Source organism: Anguilla anguilla, chromosome 19, assembly GCF_013347855.1.
Source record: "Anguilla anguilla isolate fAngAng1 chromosome 19, fAngAng1.pri, whole genome shotgun sequence".
NCBI classification, from domain to species: domain Eukaryota; kingdom Metazoa; phylum Chordata; class Actinopteri; order Anguilliformes; family Anguillidae; genus Anguilla; species Anguilla anguilla.
Window position 1 is genome coordinate 17,512,408 of NC_049219.1, and position 18,160 is coordinate 17,530,567.

The 18,160-nt window shown below is 53.9% G+C and overlaps 1 protein-coding gene across 3 annotated transcripts in view; it reads right to left on the reverse strand.

Annotated features, from left to right (window-relative positions):
* The window catches only part of cped1 (cadherin-like and PC-esterase domain containing 1), a 35,883-nt gene that overhangs the window by 16,192 nt on the left and 1,531 nt on the right, over nucleotides 1-18,160 (reverse strand). For all 3 annotated transcript variants that reach the window (XR_004763752.1, XM_035402502.1, XM_035402501.1), the window contains exons 2-6: nucleotides 9,087-9,264; nucleotides 4,677-4,774; nucleotides 3,265-3,346; nucleotides 2,408-2,480; nucleotides 1,782-1,941 (exon numbers count right to left, since the gene is read on the reverse strand). Coding sequence is in view for 2 of the 3 variants with exons in the window: in XM_035402502.1 (XP_035258393.1) it covers nucleotides 1,782-1,941; nucleotides 2,408-2,480; nucleotides 3,265-3,346; nucleotides 4,677-4,774; nucleotides 9,087-9,264 (591 nt within the window). In the remaining variant the exon portion in view is untranslated. The remainder of the gene's footprint in view (nucleotides 1-1,781; nucleotides 1,942-2,407; nucleotides 2,481-3,264; nucleotides 3,347-4,676; nucleotides 4,775-9,086; nucleotides 9,265-18,160) is intronic.

An 18,160-nucleotide genomic window follows, 5' to 3' on the forward strand; every position in this document is an offset into this window, starting at 1 on the left:
TTGCAAGAAAATGTTTAAGGAAACAATTATGGAAGAACTTCAACAAGTTTTCAAGAACCTTAACAGATCAGCCTTTTGCCACTGAATTGTTGGACAAAGAGCTCGACAGTTCAGTGGTCAACAGTTTAAAAATGTTTCTACCCTTTTGTGAGCCCGGATGCAAATAGGCTTGGAGTTCCCCTAATAAACTTCTGAGCCTCCACTTTCAACCTCTCTTTGCATTGCTGAAAGTGACCAGCAGAGGGCAGCAGTGATAACGGCATGTCTGTCTGACGGAGAGGGGGTGCGTCATGAGCCAATAAAGGCTCCTCACAACATTGTTTTCCCGCTGGGGGAGTTTTTGGGAGGGGGGGGGATAGGGGTCAAGATTAGGCCAATTTCCCTCCAAAACAGCTCTGCACTGAGGGGGTCTTTCATGAGAAACGCGGTCGGGGTCCCAGGGCAGCCACCCCCACCCAGCCCACCGACCAAGCACATACCGCACCATGACTTTGAAGTCCGCGTTTTATTTTATACACAGCTATGTCAGCCTTCAGTACGATAATATTACAGGAGCCATCTCCCCTACGCCGCGGCTCAGCTGTTTACACGTCTGTGATCAGAATCACATGCTTCCGGAAAACTCCGCTGTTCCAAAAACAGCCTCTGACATTCCCATGAAAATTAAAATCACATGGAGAAAAAAATCCACCAGCGTCCTGCAAATCCAGCACAATGGACAAGAGACAGAGCTTCACATACAGGCCATATAAACTATAAATAAAACTCAAAACACCTGCTTTTCCTTTACTGTGTGATTATGATTTCCTGGTATGTGTATGTGAGGAATAACTGAAAAATAAAGACAGGTATGAATGATCATATTAGACACTTGAAATAGTAAAAATGCAGTCCAGAGTGACAGCTCACCACCTGCCGAAGATATTTCTGCATGACAATCTGAGCAAGCACTTCTGTTACACAGATGAAATGCGTGGCATGTTTGTAAGGTCAGCTTTCTGTGTCGCAGAGAACTTTCACCCGAACCCTCCCACTGCGTACCTACACTGCAGAATCTCTACACTACACCCACTACAGCGGCCAGAAAACTCACCTAAAACTGAACGTATCTTCACACTCTAATGAAACATATTCTCTTTGTGTTGATACTCCTCTAGAGAAGCAGCAGCAGACTCGCTCAGCTCAGTTAGAAACATTCCCCCTGATAACAGAGTGTACCCTGGATCAGCTCATGTTCCGCACATGGAGCATTAGTAATATTCATCCCGTAATATTATTTATAAATAATACTGTCAAATGGAGGGGGGGTTGATTTTTATTCATGTATGCAGTTAGATTATGATGCACATTATTATTTCGTTCTAGTTCTGAAAGGAATAAGCAGCACTACTGTTGTATTAGGGAACAGAATCTGGCCAAGTCAGCACACAAACACTGATGCCAGTAAACACAGCCAACACAGGGCAGATTTACCATGGATCTTTAACAACATGACACGTGTGCAAGTGTGTAAGTAACTGGGTTTCATATTTGCTTTTGTATATGAAGTTGCGTTTATGATTTTAAATGTTCATGAGGGCAATGTTAATATGTCAATCATAATTTCATCAGTGCATTTTGATGCTGCAGTTGATCATCTTCATCCTCATCATGTGGTTTATTCTGGTCTTTTGTGGAAAGACTGGACCCTGCAGCTGCTGCACATGGGCGTGGGTTTGGGAGCACTGAGGGTGTAGAGCCACGCTCCACTGCTGACAGCCAGGGTGGGCGTGGCCTGTTACCTTGGAGACGTAGCCGCTGCTGGAGAGGTCCGTCCTGACCAGGCCGGTGCGGTGGAGGAAGGCCGTGAGGGGCGTCACCGAGGTGACGAGGACGTACACTTTCACCATGGCAACGAACCCGCGTCCCGCGGCGAGGCCCAGGGGAGGGTGGGGTGGGGTCCTGCGGGGGGGTGGGGGTGGGGGGGGTGGGGTTAATGCACATCCCGTCTCTCAGAGACCGATGGCTCACACCTGGGCCTGATCTGAGATCAGCACTCCTCCATGTGTAATGACTTTGGGCCCAGGACTCACTGTCAATCACCTGACTGGCAGATAAACTTCAGAAGGCCATAAGCCCCTAAATTTATCACTCCTGGGTTATTTACTGCCTCTCTACAAACTGCAATCCGTCTGTATCACTGAACACCACGACACCAATGTGATGTTCTTTTTACAGAACAAATCCACAAAGCCACACATCTGTGTGCAATACAGCATACGGGATCCGGACTTAAAGAACCACAAGACAGGATCAAAGTTCACACACGCGCACACACGCACTGCCTACATTGGCCTTGACCTCGGACGTTTGTGTTTTTTTTGGCTTATTTCTAAGTCAGTGTGCAGTTACTGGCAGGGTGACTGACCATTGCGGTGTGGCTGGGCTTCCGCTGTCTCTCCGCTGCTCACAGGCAGAGGGAATGATGGGAAATTCAAGTCCTGCAAAGCAACACAGTAACCGTAAATATCCTCTTCTCTTTAGCCACACACGCACTCACACACAGACACACACACAGACACACAACACACACTCACACAACACACTCTCACACACACACGTTTCCATAGAGACGGCGATCCACACGTCATCGCGATGCGGCATCAGCCTGGGAACGTCCCGTAGTACCAGAGCGATCGCATCTGCAGCGCGGCCCAGATCCTCCTGCCCCCACGCGCTAATGACCCCCCCCCCCCCCCCCCCCCCCCGACCCGCCGTCGCGGCTAACGCTAACGCCTCCGCGCGTTTCAACACCTCCTGAGCGGAGGCTGATGACTTCAGCGGTAGGAATGAGGGAGACGGTCTCTCCCACATGATTACTTCCTCACATGTTTACTGGAAGATCGCCACATCTACTCCAAAGCCCACTAAACACTGCCCTAACCCTAACCCTAAACACTGCCTGGCCCCGGATAAGTGTAAACATCGCGCAGATTAAAATCTGCAGAAAAAAGGACACGGTAATTACTGTTGCATCTCAGAGCTGCTGGTTACAGAGTCATTATGTACAGAGAATGTGTCATATTCCTGCTGTTAACTATAACATATAACTGTAATATCATGGTGTCATTCTCACAGTGCGATGCGCCATTATAGCCTCTAGAGGGTGCCACAGCTGTCATCAGAAGGCTGCATTATTTCAGGGTTCCAGGGTGCCCCCCTGTACTGCACTGTTACCGTGACAACACACACACAGTTTACCTGCGGGACAGAAGCCACACCCACCTGACAGCCTGCTGTCGCTCTGGAAGCGGCAGAGCCCGGCCAGGTGAGAGAACGCCCGGTCCAGCTCAGGTATGACGCTCACCTGGAGAGAGACAACCCCGTCAGAGCAGCACAGCCAAAGGACCAATAACCTCAGCCCTGAGCTCCACAGCCCTCAGGGGGCCTGTGTGTCTGATAAAACTCCTCACATTTCATCATCACCAACGCTTCCAGGCTCTACTGAGGAAACAGCATTAATGAGCCACTGTACTGCTTGAAGGGGTTTGGGCCATTTATGGTGTCTGTAGAGGTAGTAATGTAGAGGTCAGTACTGGTGTCTGTACTGACAGCACTGTTGTGGTCAGTACTGGTGTTTGTATTGGGAGCACTGTTGTGGACAGTACTGGTGTCTGTACTGAGAGCACTGTTGTGGTCAGTACTGGTGTTTGTATTGGGAGCAGTGGTGTGGTCAGTACAGTACTGGTGTTTGTATTGGGAGCAGTGGTGTGGTCAGTACAGTACTGGTGTTTGTATTGGGAGCAGTGTTGTGGTCAGTACTGGTGTTTGTATTGGGAGCAGTGGTGTGGTCAGTACAGTACTGGTGTTTGTATTGGGAGCAGTGTTGTGGTCAGTACAGTACTGGTGTTTGTATTGGGATAGCAGTTCCAGTGGTGGGGGGGTGGGGGGAGTTTTCTCCCACACCAAAGTGAGGCCATATGTGGGTTAGCGTCTATAAATATTTTTCTGAGGAATCTGCAGATCTGACTTCATTTCCTCCTCCTGCAGCCAGGCAGGCTGTGTGTGTAAAGGGCTGTTTCCCAGCCCGGGCCTGCTCACGGTCCTCAGCCTGCAGCCTGATCCTGGCGTAGCAGTGCGTACTGAGCACAGCCTGTCTGTGCGTTAGGGCAGAGGGTGAGGCTGACCGCACGCTGGTTAGGCAGAGGCTGAGGCTGACCGCACGCTGGTTAGGCAGAGGCTGAGGCTGACCGCACGCTGGTTAGGCAGAGAGTGAGGCTGACCGCACGCTGGTTAGGCAGAGAGTGAGGCTGACCGCACGCTGGTTAGGCAGAGGGTGAGGCTGACCACACGCTGGTTAGGCAGAGGGTGAGGCTGACCACACGCTGGTCAGGCAGAGGGTGAGGCTGACCGCACGCTGGTTAGGCAGAGGGTGAGGCTGACCACACGCTGGTTAGGCAGAGGCTGAGGCTGACCGCACGCTGGTTAGGCAGAGGGTGAGGCTGACCACACGCTGGTTAGGCAGAGGGTGAGGCTGACCACACGCTGGTCAGGCAGAGGGTGAGGCTGACCGCACGCTGGTTAGGCAGAGGGTGAGGCTGACCACACACTGGTTAGGCAGAGGGTGACCGCACGGGTTCGTTAGGCAGGTAGAGGCTGGCCGCGCGGTCGCTGAACAGCGATTGGCTGAAACTCACCCTCTGATGAGGCTGGAGGAGCGGAGACTCCGCCCTGCTGCTGCAGACCCGCTCAGACCCGCCCGGCACACACAGCAGCAGCGCCCAGTCACTGCCACCTGGGGAGACCAGGGCCACTTATTCACCTCTATTACAACAAATCAAACCAAAACATACACACATACATAAAAAACACCCACCCCCAAAGAAATATCTAAATAAAAGTGTAAAAAGAGAGAGAGATTTATCAGGAAACTGGTGAGAGGTGGCAGATCACTTTGCTGCCCTACGGGCCCCCTGCTGTGGGCACAGCGAGGAGCACAGCCCTGCTGTGGGCGCAGTGAGGAGCACAGCCCTGCTGTGGGCGCAGTGAGGAGCACAGCCCTGCTGTGGGCGCAGTGAGGAGCACAGCCCTGCTGTGGGCACAGTGAGGAGCACAGCCCTGCTGTGGGCACAGTGAGGAGCACAGCCCTGCTGTGGGCGCAGTGAGGAGCACAGCCCTGCTGTGGGCACAGTGAGGAGCACAGCCCTGCTGTGGGCACAGCGAGGAGCACAGCCCTGCTGTGGGCACAGTGAGGAGCACAGCCCTGCTGTGGGCGCAGTGAGGAGCACAGCCCTGCTGTGGGCACAGCCAGGAGCACAGCCCTGCTGCAGGATGTGTACAGCCACAGCGCCATTCAAACAGGGCAGGAGGAACATAAGACACCGTATCACACGTATGGAATGGGGCAGGGCGTCTGCTACCCCATATCACACTCCACAGCATTTCCAGACCAGCCCTGGTTTCAGCATCTGCCCCTTACAGTGAGGCAGGGAGTCTGAGCTGCCACCTCCTCCACATAACTGGCCCAGGGCCCACACATGGCAGGGGCATTTACTGCCAAATCACAGGCAAATGGGCTTCCCGTCTGGCCACTCAATCACCCCCTGTCTGAGAACACAACCCTTTACATTCCCTACCCTCCCTGCCCCCAGGGTGCCACTGCTTTCTCAGCTCACCTACCTACCTAACTATATAAAAGCTAAACACAGAGCAGTTAGCCTGTAACACACAGTGAGAGCTAACAGTTAGCCTGTAACACACAGTAAAGGAGCTAACAGTTAGCCTGTAACACACAGTAAGAGCTAACAGTTAGCCTGTAACACACAGTAAAGGAGCTAACAGTTAGCCTATAACATACAGTAAGAGCTAACATTTAGCCTGTAACACACAGTAAGAGCTAACAGTTAGCCTGTTACACAGTAAGAGAGCTAACAGTTAGCCTGTAACACACAGTAAGAGCTAACAGTTAGCCTATAACACACAGTAAGAGCTAACAGTTAGCCTGTAACACAGTAAGAGAGCTGACAGTTAGCCTGTAACACCGTAAGAGAGCTAACAGTTAGCCTGTAACACAGTAAGAGAGCTAACAGTTAGCCTGTTACATAGTCTGAGAACTAACAGTTCATTCTTTAACAGTCATCTTAAAAAAAAATAAAAACCCCTAAGGCACCTTTTATCTTTCTGTAAAAACACAGATAAATGTGATTACATAAGCATTCCCCCCCCCCCCCCCCCGGGCCCACCGCCGAGCACATCTGGCCCCCGTCCCGCCCTGCGGAGCGCCCCGCGGAAACGGCCTGGTGTTTTTGGACCGGGCCCGAGACGTTTGTCTGTCGGCCGAGTCGCATTCTGAATGGGAGGAAACCCGTTTTTAAAAAGCGAGGTCACGGTGGAGCCTCTCTCTGCGCTCGACCCTTTCAGCTCCAACGCTGGGAACATAAACAGCGCAGCGGCAGCTCCTCCGTAAGATAAACAGCAGAACCGCCGTTACGGTGCCACTCAGACAGGGTGTGTAAATCACTCACAGCGCTAACGACGCAACCACACGGCTAACGCCACTGCCACGAGGCTAACGCCGTAGGGCTAACGCCACAGCCATGGGGCTAACGCCGCAGGGCTAACGCCGCAGCCACGGGGCTAACGCCGCAGGGCTAACGCCACAGCCACGGGGCTAACGCCGCAGCCACGGGGCTAACGCCGCAGCCACGGGGCTAACGCCGCAGGGCTAACGCCGCAGGGCTAACGCCGCAGCCACGGGGCTAACGCCGCAGCCACGGGGCTAACGCCGCAGGGCTAACGCCGCAGCCACGGGGCTAACGCCGCAGGGCTAACGCCGCTGCCACGGGGCTAACGCCGCAGGGCTAACGCCGCTGCCACGGGGCTAACGCCGCAGGGCTAACGCCGCTGCCACGGGGCTAACGCCGCAGGGATAACGCCGCTGCCACAAGGCTAACGCCGTAGGGCTAACGCCGCTGCCACAGGGCTAACGCCGCTGCCACGGGGCTAACCCCGCTGCCACAAGGCTAACGCCGCAGGGCTAACGCCGCAGCCACTGGGCTAACGCCGCAGGGCTAACGCCGCAGGGCTAACGCCGCAGCCGCGGGGCTAACGCCGCAGGGCTAACGCCACAGCCACTGGGCTAACGCCGCAGGGCTAACGCCGCAGCCACTGGGCATTAGCCCAGCTCAACCGGCTCATTACACACACGAGGAGGTGAGACCACAGAAACACACACGTTGAGAAGTGTGCATGGCTGAGAACTGAGACTGAAATCATATATCTGACTAGAATGTGTGTCTGTGTGCTTACAGACAGTAAACTCACAGGCAGAATGAGCTCATCCCCTCCCCCACCTTATCTTCTCTCAGTCAGTGCTGATAAGACCCTGGTCTGGAGCATTTTCACTGGGTGCTGCTATATATACCAGTGTGTAATTGGGGCTCAATGAGGGCCAGCTTAAAACAACAAGAGGGTATTCTGCTATTAGTGCTGAAGCTGTAAACCTCTGTGTAATGCCATGAATGCTGGTTTGTGTGGGAGGGTGTGAGAGCGTGCGTCTGTGTGTATGTATGTCCTGCGTTGTTCACACTCGTAAGCAGACACCTTGGGACCGTCGGGGGTAAAATGGTGAAATTGTTCTCTCCCCAGTGGGGGCGTCTCTCAGAGCTGCACATAAAGACTTTTATTCAAGAGGAAAACCTACAGCCTCGGCCCTGCCTCATCTGAGCCAAGCTGTGTGTGAGGTTCTCCGGCTGTGCCTGTGTGTGTGTGTGTGTGTGTGTGCGTGTGTGTGTGTGTGTGTGTGTGTGCGTGTGTGCACGTGTTTGTGTGAGTGTGTGTGTGTGTGTGTGTGAGACTCAGTGGTTGTGCCTGTGTGTGTGTGCGTGTGCACGTGTGTGTGTGTGTGTGTGTGTGTGTGTGTGTGTGAGACTCTGTGGTTGTGCCTGTGTGTGTGTGCGTGTGCACGTGTTTGTGTGAGTGTGTGTGTGTGTGTGTGTGCGCGTGTTTGTGTGAGTGTGCATGTTCAAATGAATGTCTGATGGGCAGATACTATTTTCTTCATGAACATCAGTTTACAGTTCAAAATGTATCCTTAAGTGAACTATCCTTGAGTCCAATATGTACAATTAAGTCAAAGGTGTTGGCTGAAGAGACTGGGAGCAAACTGGCCTTACAAAAAAAAAAAGTGTGTCCAAAAACCACATGTGAACAACCAACATGTGAAGAGTACACGTGAGCTATAAAAAATAATCCCACTTATAAAATGAGAGTGGGAAAAGCTTACCTATGCTATTTCAAATCAGGTGAAAATTGTAGTTCACATTTCATAAAGTCACGTTCATGTTTGCATGCTTAGTTTTTGAGCGTGGAAATTTTCATTCACGTGGAAATGTCCTGTTCACGTGACATTATTGCTTTCACACGTGAATATTTAAAAATGTTAAATTCACATGTGTGAGAGGGACAGGTGATCTCTGGAGACTCAGGGGTCACGACCCTGCACCCTGGGGGGGGGGGGGGGGGGCACAGCTGTGGGGGGTGAAGACTCCCAGTACGTGGGAGATGTTTTTAAAAGTAAATAGAGATGAGGGTGCAGAGGTCTGGGCAAAAGTATATTTGCCTCTGATTGGTTTAAAGATGACAGTGCAGAGGTCTGGGCCAATCAGAGTTGGGGAGAGCAGCGTGTAGTGGAATGGTGATGAGGGGTTTAGGCCCTGCATGTCCCCTGCTCCTCTGAGAGGAGGATAGGTGCCCCTCCTGCTCTCCGGCCGGCCTGGTAGAGTCGTTAAGCACGCGTCTGTTTGTCTGATCACCTCTCGGCCTTTTTCATCCTCCCTCTGCAGAGCACGCAGGGGGCGGGGCCATCGGGCTCGTGACTGACAGCTGAGAATCCTGAATGAAACTGGAGGTTATGCTGAAGGACCCAGAGCCACAGCGACCCACAATAAACTACACTCAAGCACCAAATAACTGAACTGGACTACAGTGCAGCACTATCTAACTAAACTGAAATACACTGGACCACAGTAAACCACAGAGCCACACTGAGCCACTCCAGAGCCTGGTAAATTAGGGGGGGGGGGTGGGGGTGAGGCGTCGTCCCTCACCTGGAGCGCCCACGTCCCGCCGCAGAGCAGCGCTGGCCTCCGCGTAGCGCCACACCCTGACTGCGTAGCCCTGCTCCTGCAGGACCCGCAGGTACAGCTGCACCTCCGTATCCGCGGCGACGCGCTGACCAATCAGCACCACCGCCTTCCTGCCACGCCCCGACGGGCTCAGCTGGACCTGGGGAGGTAGAGGGCAGGTTGAGTGGCTGAACGTTAACGTAGCCCAACACAACGAGGAGAACAGACCTTTATGTGACCAGGAACATAACATATCATAACTGCTAACTAACATTGATACAATGTTGTCTGAGAGCAGCTGAACATTGATTTAACGTTGTCAGAGTGCACCTCATAGAGGAGGGGCTTACCAGTCAAATACGCACTCCAGAACACAACTGCCTTCAACTTTATGCGGCTAGCTCCAAGTATGGCCGTTTTTGGCATTTATTTATTTTAAATGTTTACATTTGTGCAGTAGGGCCTCAGTGGAATCACAGTGATTACAGCCTTCCAGGAGCACACGTCCTCAGCCCCATTACCCAGGGTGCTCAGTGCTCACAGCCCTCAGTGTAAAACACCTCCCTGCTGTTCCTGGGGTCGCAGCTCACACTCCTGTCTGTCAGACCCGGCTCATCTCCCCCACACACTGAAATATACGCTCATAACATACACTGGTCATAACTGCAATTGTATTTTTATCTTCAAAGTATTTTTTATTTATTTATAAAACTGTCAACACTTGTATGAAGCACTGGCTTATAGCAGAAGTTAAGTGTAAAGTAAGTGTTTTGAGTATAAACTGCTGGTACATCCCCCAGACAACAGCCCCTAACATTACAGAGTACAGAGCTCAGTTTTGCTCACAGAGATTGTCGTTTAGATAATGGGCAGTAAATAGCAGACTTCCTGCAAACTGAAATACACTGCAAACAACACAGTGACGCTACAGAGCTTTCTCTTCTCAAACTGCTGAGACACAAGTTAGTAATACAAGCCGAGAAGTTTAGAGGTGCATGTCCTGCCAAAATGCCAAAATGAAGCCCTAACAGTGATTAGTGTGGAAGAACTCTGATTCAGCCAGGATTCTGATCAGGACAGAAACAGCCAATCAGATCAGGCTTCCGGTGGCCTGGCTCCAGAGCTGCCCAATTGGAACACCAGCACACTCCAGCCAGCAATTAGCTCAATGTTTCTGTCCCCCTTGTGCCACCTTTTTCTCACGACATGGCCACTGTTAACCCTCCCATAGTGCACCTCTCTCCAGACCACACCATGCCTGTTAACTTCCTGCAATCCTCCTCATCCTCTTCCTCAAACACTGGTCTCCTTCCCACAATGCACCTCTTCCCACTCTTTCCTTGACATACTACCTCAAACCTCAGTAGACAATTACTACTGCCTTGTCTGACATGTCTTTGTATGGGACTATCCCATGATGCATTTCTGAAGACACTTCTCCCTTCCTGAAATATAGCAGAACAGCTGCTGGACGACACCAGGGTGCAGTTATGTACCTCAGCTGCTAGCCTCCCCTGATTGGCCGGTGTGTCCCTGCTACACAGCCATGTTAACCAGTGAGATCGCACACAGCCACAGAGCTGTGAATTTCTGCACTGTGAGGGAGCACCATTCAATCCCCACACAGTCCCAAGTTTTTAATCAGCTGGCTGTTCATCTGCATTCAGAGTTCAATCCAGGAGCCACATTACCAGCACAAACTTACGGCAGCTCAAATTCAAATCCAACTACAAGCAGAGGACTCTCTTCCAATTTCTGTCAACATCTTATCTTGTACATTAATAGAAAAAGCCCTCATGTTTCTGTGTTAACTGACTGTTGTGATTGTTGTTGAAGCAGCGCTCGAGAGAGAGAGATTCTTTAAGGAGGCGTCGGGTCATGTTGTGATTTAATGTGTTTGGGCAGCACGGTCCTGTCCCCTGGCATGCTAATGGAGCTCCTGAATAGACAGTGGAGAGACGAGAGAGTTTTAAAAGCCAACCTTAAAAAACGACCATGAGAAAAAAAGGATTTTTGAAATTAACGGGGGGAAAAAACTATTTGAAAAAAACTTTAATGTGGACCTGAGTTTACTGGCATTTAGCAGACTCTCCTGTCCAGAGTGACTTGCAGTGTAAACACAGGTGCAAAGGTCAGGGGTCAAAGTGCAATGATCCCCACAGGGAGAGACAGCAACGCAAGAAGCACAGACTCCATTGCTATGAGTGTGTGTGTGTGTGTGTGTGGGTGTGTGCACGTGAGTGCGCGTGTGTGCGCGAGTGAGTGTGTGTGTGTGTGTGCGTGTGTGTGTGTGTGCGTGTGCCTGTGTGCGAGTGAGTGTGTGTGTGTGCATGCGTGTGTGCGAGTGAGTGTGTGTGCCTGTGTGCCTGTGTGCGTGTGTGTGTGTGCGTGTGCCTGTGTGCGTGTGTGTGTGCCTGTGTGTGTGTGTGTGCCTGTGTGCCTGCGTGCCTGTGTGCGTGTGTGTGTGTGTGCCTGTGTGTGTGCATGCGTGTGTGCGTGTGTTCGTGTGTGTGCCTGTGTGCGTGTGTGTGTGAGCGTGTGTGTGTGTGTGTGTGCGTGTGTGCGCGAGTGAGTGTGAGTGCCTGTGTGCGTGTGTGCATGCGTGTGTGCGAGTGAGTGTGTGTGCCTGTGTGTGTGTGTAGCAGAGGGGCTGCTGCAGTACTTAAGCCCTGTTAGAGTCCCTCTACTCTTGCAGGGTCCAGTAAGCGTTTCCATCTGGGAGCTGCAGACTGCCAGGGTCCCTCCGGCTCCTCAGCCCCACACAGCCCCACACAGCCCCACACAGCCCCACACAGCCCCACACAGCCCCACACAGCCCCACACAGCCCCGCCCAGCCCAGCGCCGCGTTCCACCCTCGGAAAGACTGCTGCCTGTAAAGGCTGATAAACGTCACTGCTTTCCCCAGAGCGTTCCCCAGAACTCTCAGCACCGCACAGACTCCAGCCTGAATGCCAAAAACTTTTTTGTTGTTTTTCCAGCAATAAATAGGCCGCATTTGCCTGAAACACAATGCGCTGAAGTTTTTTTATACTTACCATAGCACTGAGAAGAACATGAGAACCATGAATTACTGCCTGTCATAACAGAATGGAACGGGTTACTTATTCAGTCACCATAATTTGGGCCCAGTCCACTGATATTCAGATAAATACTCAGCAGCCCAAAATTGGCCAGTTAGACAGGGAGGCACCGAAAAGGTTTGGGAGGGGGGGCAAGATTTCCTGTCCCAGCAAGGAGTGGGGTGATGGGCTGGGCTGAGTGTGGGGTGTGGGGGAAGGGGGGCTCCACTGAGAGGGGGTGTTATATAATGTGTGAGGGGGGGGGCACTGTATGCTAGTATGCAGCAGCGATGCTAGCCCTCTCTGTAATAGCAATGCGGTCATGGCAACTGTGCCACCATGGCTCAGAGACCGGTCCACAGGCCTCTCAGGACTGAAATCAGTGAGTGACGGGACACAAACAGTCAGGCTGTGCAGAGAGGGAACGGGCGGTATGGGGAGGGTTTTGGGACAGAGAGCTAAGACAGGAAAGCGATCACAGGCTACTCTTCCAGCATGTCCTGTAAAAACGGCCTGAGCGCAAACACAGCACTCGATACGCAACGCAGCGGCGCTCAGCGCCAAACAAACCGAGGAGGACGGCGAAAGTCAGAGCGGCACGGAAGGCGAGCGTGTAAAGCCAGCGTGTCACGGAAGGCGAGCGTGTAAAGCCAGCGTTTCCGGGGTGAGGAGCCCCTGAGCACACGGCTCAGCTTGCACACGGATGTGAGCGCTGGCGTCACACGCAGCGGAACTCGCCCCCCCCGCGCCCGCACCCTGACCCCCCCCCCCCCCGCAGCCCCGGGGGCTCGGACCTGGTGACAGCGGGTGAGTTTGGGGCTGGAATGTGTGCTACTGAGCACCACAGAGAGGCCGTTATAAATACAAGCGCTATCTTTAAAGCCCTGCTGGCACTGCGTTCCCCAGACAGGCATATGTCACAGAGACAGAGAACCCCCCCCCCCCCAAAACAGCCTCCCTACCCCGCTATGGACACAGAGCTGCAGAGCATCGTAGGCCCAGAGGAAGCACAAACGCACAGGAATGCAGAGTCCAGCGTCTCTCTGTCAGGTTCAGGTTGAGCAGGTCCCCTCCCGGCTCCCACCAGCGGAAGTCCCTGAAAGGAAGCCTTTAATGCTCCTCCATAAATCTAAGGGTGCTGCCGCCTGGCGTGCCGTCTGCTGTAAAACCACTGGCTGCCCATCAGACTGCGAACAGGGCGGCGTCCGCTGGCTCAGCCAATCAGGAGCGAGCTGGAGCGGTATCCTACAGGCTGCACCGGAGCACCATGACCTATAGCTAATTACCAAACGCCCCTGTGTGAGGCACCGGGGTGAGGCGCGGGGTTATTTTTAACATCTGTAAACTCCCGCACACTCAATACCCTTCCATATCTGAGCCACGTTATTTCCAGAGCGAACGTGAGCCCACTAAGACCTGTAAACACAAAGCAAACGAGCGTCTTTCCTGAAAACGATGAAAGAACTGGGTCACAAGCAAGCAGCAATTCTGTGGGCATGAAATGGGAGGGTTTGGGGTAAAGCTTTCCATATAGAATGCTGGTTTTGATGCAACTTCTCATTGCTACATTCTTGCTTGAAGGAGAATGGAAGATTCCATTTGGAACTGAACATGGGGGGGTGCTGAGGAGAGTGCAGAACTAGGCGGTGTGTAATTTACACCAGTTTAAATGTGAGAAAGCTGCAGTTCGGGACAGGGCGGCTGGCAGGGAGCCCGTCTGTGTGAGAGGGCCATGTGGAGGGCCCGGGCGGTTTTGGGGTTGTTGGTATGCAGAGGGGAGCTCAGAGTGGATGCTTGTGGGCGCGGGATTGTTCCTCTGCTTGGAAACGGGTGAAAGGCCTGGCACCGCCATCTCGCCCTCGCTGAAAGGATGGAGCACTCCGTCGCCGCTGGCGATTCAGCACTGCTGCTATCCCAGCATGCACCAGGCCAGGGCCGTCCCTGCAGTTACAGCCCTGCACATATACAGCACAGACAGGACTGTCTGCCTCACACTGTCCCTCAATGAGTCCACATAACACAGCCCCGTTCTGAAATATAACACTGCATTTTTATATTAGGCTGCCATGGATGCAACAAACACACACACACGCACACACACACACACACACACACAAATCACAACAACCTCGCTTCCAACTCCGGTGAGTTCTCGCATAGTAAAATGTTTCGTGCTAACTGAACACATTTTATCCCTATCAGATTCATGTCAACTCTGTTACAGTGGAACCTACACTAAAACTTTCAGTGTTCTTCCTTAACCAAGTGGTTTTAGTTGCCAGTTCAGTTCTGACGCTCCACTGCTACACTGCCTAAATTTAGCATCTTCAGCCCTTTCAAGAATGCGCATGCAGACGTCGTAAATCAAAACCTTTTGGAGATTCTACAATGGCAGACACAAGACGTTCAATGTTAAGACACTAAGATCCCGTCATCACAACATGGGCGGTGTGGTAACAGATTTAGCCACAGCTCAGAACCCCTCGGGCAGCACGTGGGACGGGGTTCGGGAGGCAGTTCAGGGGTCAAACCACAGCGCTTCTCAAACGGGGCGGTTTTCGGTTACATAACCCCAATCCAGCACTTCCTGGACGCCTGCCGTTGCCCCCCCTCGTAACCGAGGGACACGGGTGTGACGAGCAGCTCACGGCTCCCAGCACAGAGCAGAGACACAGCCTGCGGTCACTACAGCAACCCAGACCAGACAGGCACTCTCAATCAATCACAGAGCAATCAACCACCGTGTCAGTATTAGGGAAAGGAGGAGTGCATCGCGTTACCTCTTACAGCCTAATGTCTGTGATTACGCACTGAAACGCTGAGATTGAGCTGCTGATTCACCACTGGGCATGTTTACACAGCAACATGACAACTGTCCATCAACGGTCATTAATGAGCCAGTGAATGAAAGTGGGTAAAATGCCAGCCAGTGTAAATGATTTGTCTAATTAAATATTAAAGGAACGTTTATGTGAAAATGCATGAAGAGATCCAGTCCTCTTTGGCAAGCCCTGAGCCAAGCAGAGCACACTTCTCTGAATTACCTGCTGTTCCAGGCCATTTCCAAAACAAAACTGCTTTCTCTTTTTGGGAAATATTTGATATTATTAGAGTGAACCCTGAGTTTGATGGAAGAGCTGGAACACAGGACCACGTTCCTCCACCATGTGTTCAGCACCTGGACAGGCGAAGCCCAGAACTCACATTCCCAAATCCAGGCCAGGTGTCTGAGGACTGACCACAGAGGATCCCTCCCCCCCTCATTTGGGAGAGACTTAAGTGTCAGTCACACTTCGCTTCCATGCGGAATATTCTGTGGGCAGAGCTTCCTTCTGCCCTGGACAGGGCCCTGTGGAGCCTCCTCTGCCCTGGACAGGGCCCTGTGGAGCCCCCTCTGCCCCGGACAGGGCCCTGTGGAGCCCCCTCTGCCCCGGACAGGGCCCTGTGGAGCCCCCTCTGCCCTGGACAGGGCCCTGTGGAGCCCCCTCTGCCCTGGACAGGGCCCTGTGGAGCCCCCTCTGCCCTGGACAGGGCCCTGTGGAGCCCCCTCTGCCCTGGACAGGGCCCTGTGGAGCCCCCTCTGCCCTGGACAGGGCCCTGTGGAGCCCCCTCTGCCCCGGACAGGGCCCTGTGGAGCCCCCTCTGCCCCGGACAGGGCCCTGTGGAGCCCCCTCTGCCCCGGACAGGGCCCTGTGGAGCCCCCTCTGCCCTGGACAGGGCCCTGTGGAGCCCCCTCTGCCCCGGACAGGGCCCTGTGGAGCCCCCTCTGCCCCGGACAGGGCCCTGTGGAGCCCCCTCTGCCCCGGACAGGGCCCTGTGGAGCCCCCTCTGCCCCGGACAGGGCCCTGTGGAGCCCCCTCTGCCCCGGACAGGGTCCTGTGGAGCCCCCTCTGCCCCGGACAGGGCCCTGTGGAGCCCCCTCTGCCCCGGACAGGGCCCTGTGGAGCCCCCTCTGCCCCGGACAGGGCCCTGTGGAGCCCCCTCTGCCCCGGACAGGGCCCTGTGGAGCCCCCTCTGCCCCGGACAGGGCCCTGTGGAGCCCTCTCTGCCCTGGACAGGGTCCTGTGGAGCCCCCTCTGCCCTGGACAGGGCCCTGTGGAGCCCCCTCTGCCCCGGACAGGGCCCTGTGGAGCCCCCTCTGCCCTGGACAGGGCCCTGTGGAGCCCCCTCTGCCCCGGACAGGGCCCTGTGGAGCCCCCTCTGCCCTGGACAGGGCCCTGTGGAGCCCCCTCTGCCCCGGACAGGGCCCTGTGGAGCCCCCTCTGCCCCGGACAGGGCCCTGTGGAGCCCCCTCTGCCCTGGACAGGGCCCTGTGGAGAGCTTCTCTGATAATCCCCTGGATCTGCCCTCAGGGGGCGTGACTGAAACGCAGCCGATTTCTCTGCCTGTCAATCTCGCCGCCTCAGATCCTTCCACACGCGTGACGTACAGAGGCAAACCGCACACTTCCTGTGAGGCCCTGACCACGTCAAGTCTCGCCACACACTTCCTGTTTGCCCCGAGGCGGTTGAGGCTCCAGCGAACATCCACAGAACGCCGTGGCAACCTCACACGCTGACAAATCAGAGGTTCACCAGGTAAAAAAATCTGGCTCCATCTGGGCTGCGCCAAAAAACCTGCCGACCCACAAAATGACCAAGAAGAGCAACCATTCGGCTCTTAGCGGGACTGAGGCCTGTGTTCGGCTGGCCCAGGCCGGAGGCTGCAGATGACTCTGTGTTCGGCTGGCCCAGGCCGGAGGCTGCAGATGACTCTGTGTTCGGCTGGCCCAGGCCGGAGGCTGCAGATGACACTGTGTTCGGCTGGCCCAGGCCGGAGGCGGCAGATGACACTGTGTTCGGCTGGCCCAGGCCGGAGGCGGCAGATGACTCTGTGTTCGGCCGGCCCAGGCCGGAGGCTGCAGATGACACTGTGTTCGGCTGGCCCAGGCCGGAGGCGGCAGATGACACTGTGTGAAAGCTGAGCCCCAGGAGCACACGTTACTGCACTGATGGGCTGATGCGTTTCACAGAGAACCCAGAGACAGTCTGCTGTGCCCAGAACTCTACAGCAGGAGAGCCAGGCCTTAGTGGGAAATACCCGAGAAGAACATCACTCCGTGATGAAGGAAAAGGCCAGCAAGGCCCTGGGGCATTGTGGGTAGAGCAGGGAGGCAGCCAGCTCTTCCTCTACCAGGCCTTCACACGGCGGACCTCAGACAGCTGTCCCTCTCCTCAATGTGCATGGCCTGCAGCTAGCCTTTCTTTTACTGACTCTCTCAGTGACACACACACACACACACACACACACACACACACACACACACACACACACACACACACACACACACACACCACTTTTCTGAGGACTAGTCCCTAATTCTGCCCATACTCACAGGAAGATAAATGAGGATTTATATGCAGTTGCAACTCCATGTTCTTTTACATCTCCAAGCCTGGAGAGGGTCTCCCCCCCCCCCCCCCCCCACTCCCCACACCCCACTCCCCACACACCCCTCACACCCCTCACACCCCTCACACCCCTCACACACGAGGCCAGGTTTTATAGACATTCCTGAAACGCAGTGTGTTTCAGTGTCTGGCCTGAGTCTGTGTTCAGAGTGATTTCCTTATTAACACACACGTTAATAAACTTAACGGACGCGCTCACACACACACACACACACACACACACTCATTCATACTCACACACACACTCACACACGCACACTGGATGGAGTATTGGGATAATTAAGGTTGAGAAAAAACCTGTCAGATGCAAACGGTTTGTCTCACAGGTGCTTAACATTCCGTCAGGGAAGAGAATGAGGCGTACTCTGTAAATAACCCCCCCCCCCCCACCGGCGCGCTTCTGGCACACGTGCCCCCCTCCTCTGGGCCAATCCACACATAGCCTTGAACTTCACTTCCAAAAATACTTCCATAAAACACAGGCACGCAAGAACAAATTTACTCCTGACTTTCAGTGAACCACTTCTATTTTCTATTCTTAATGGA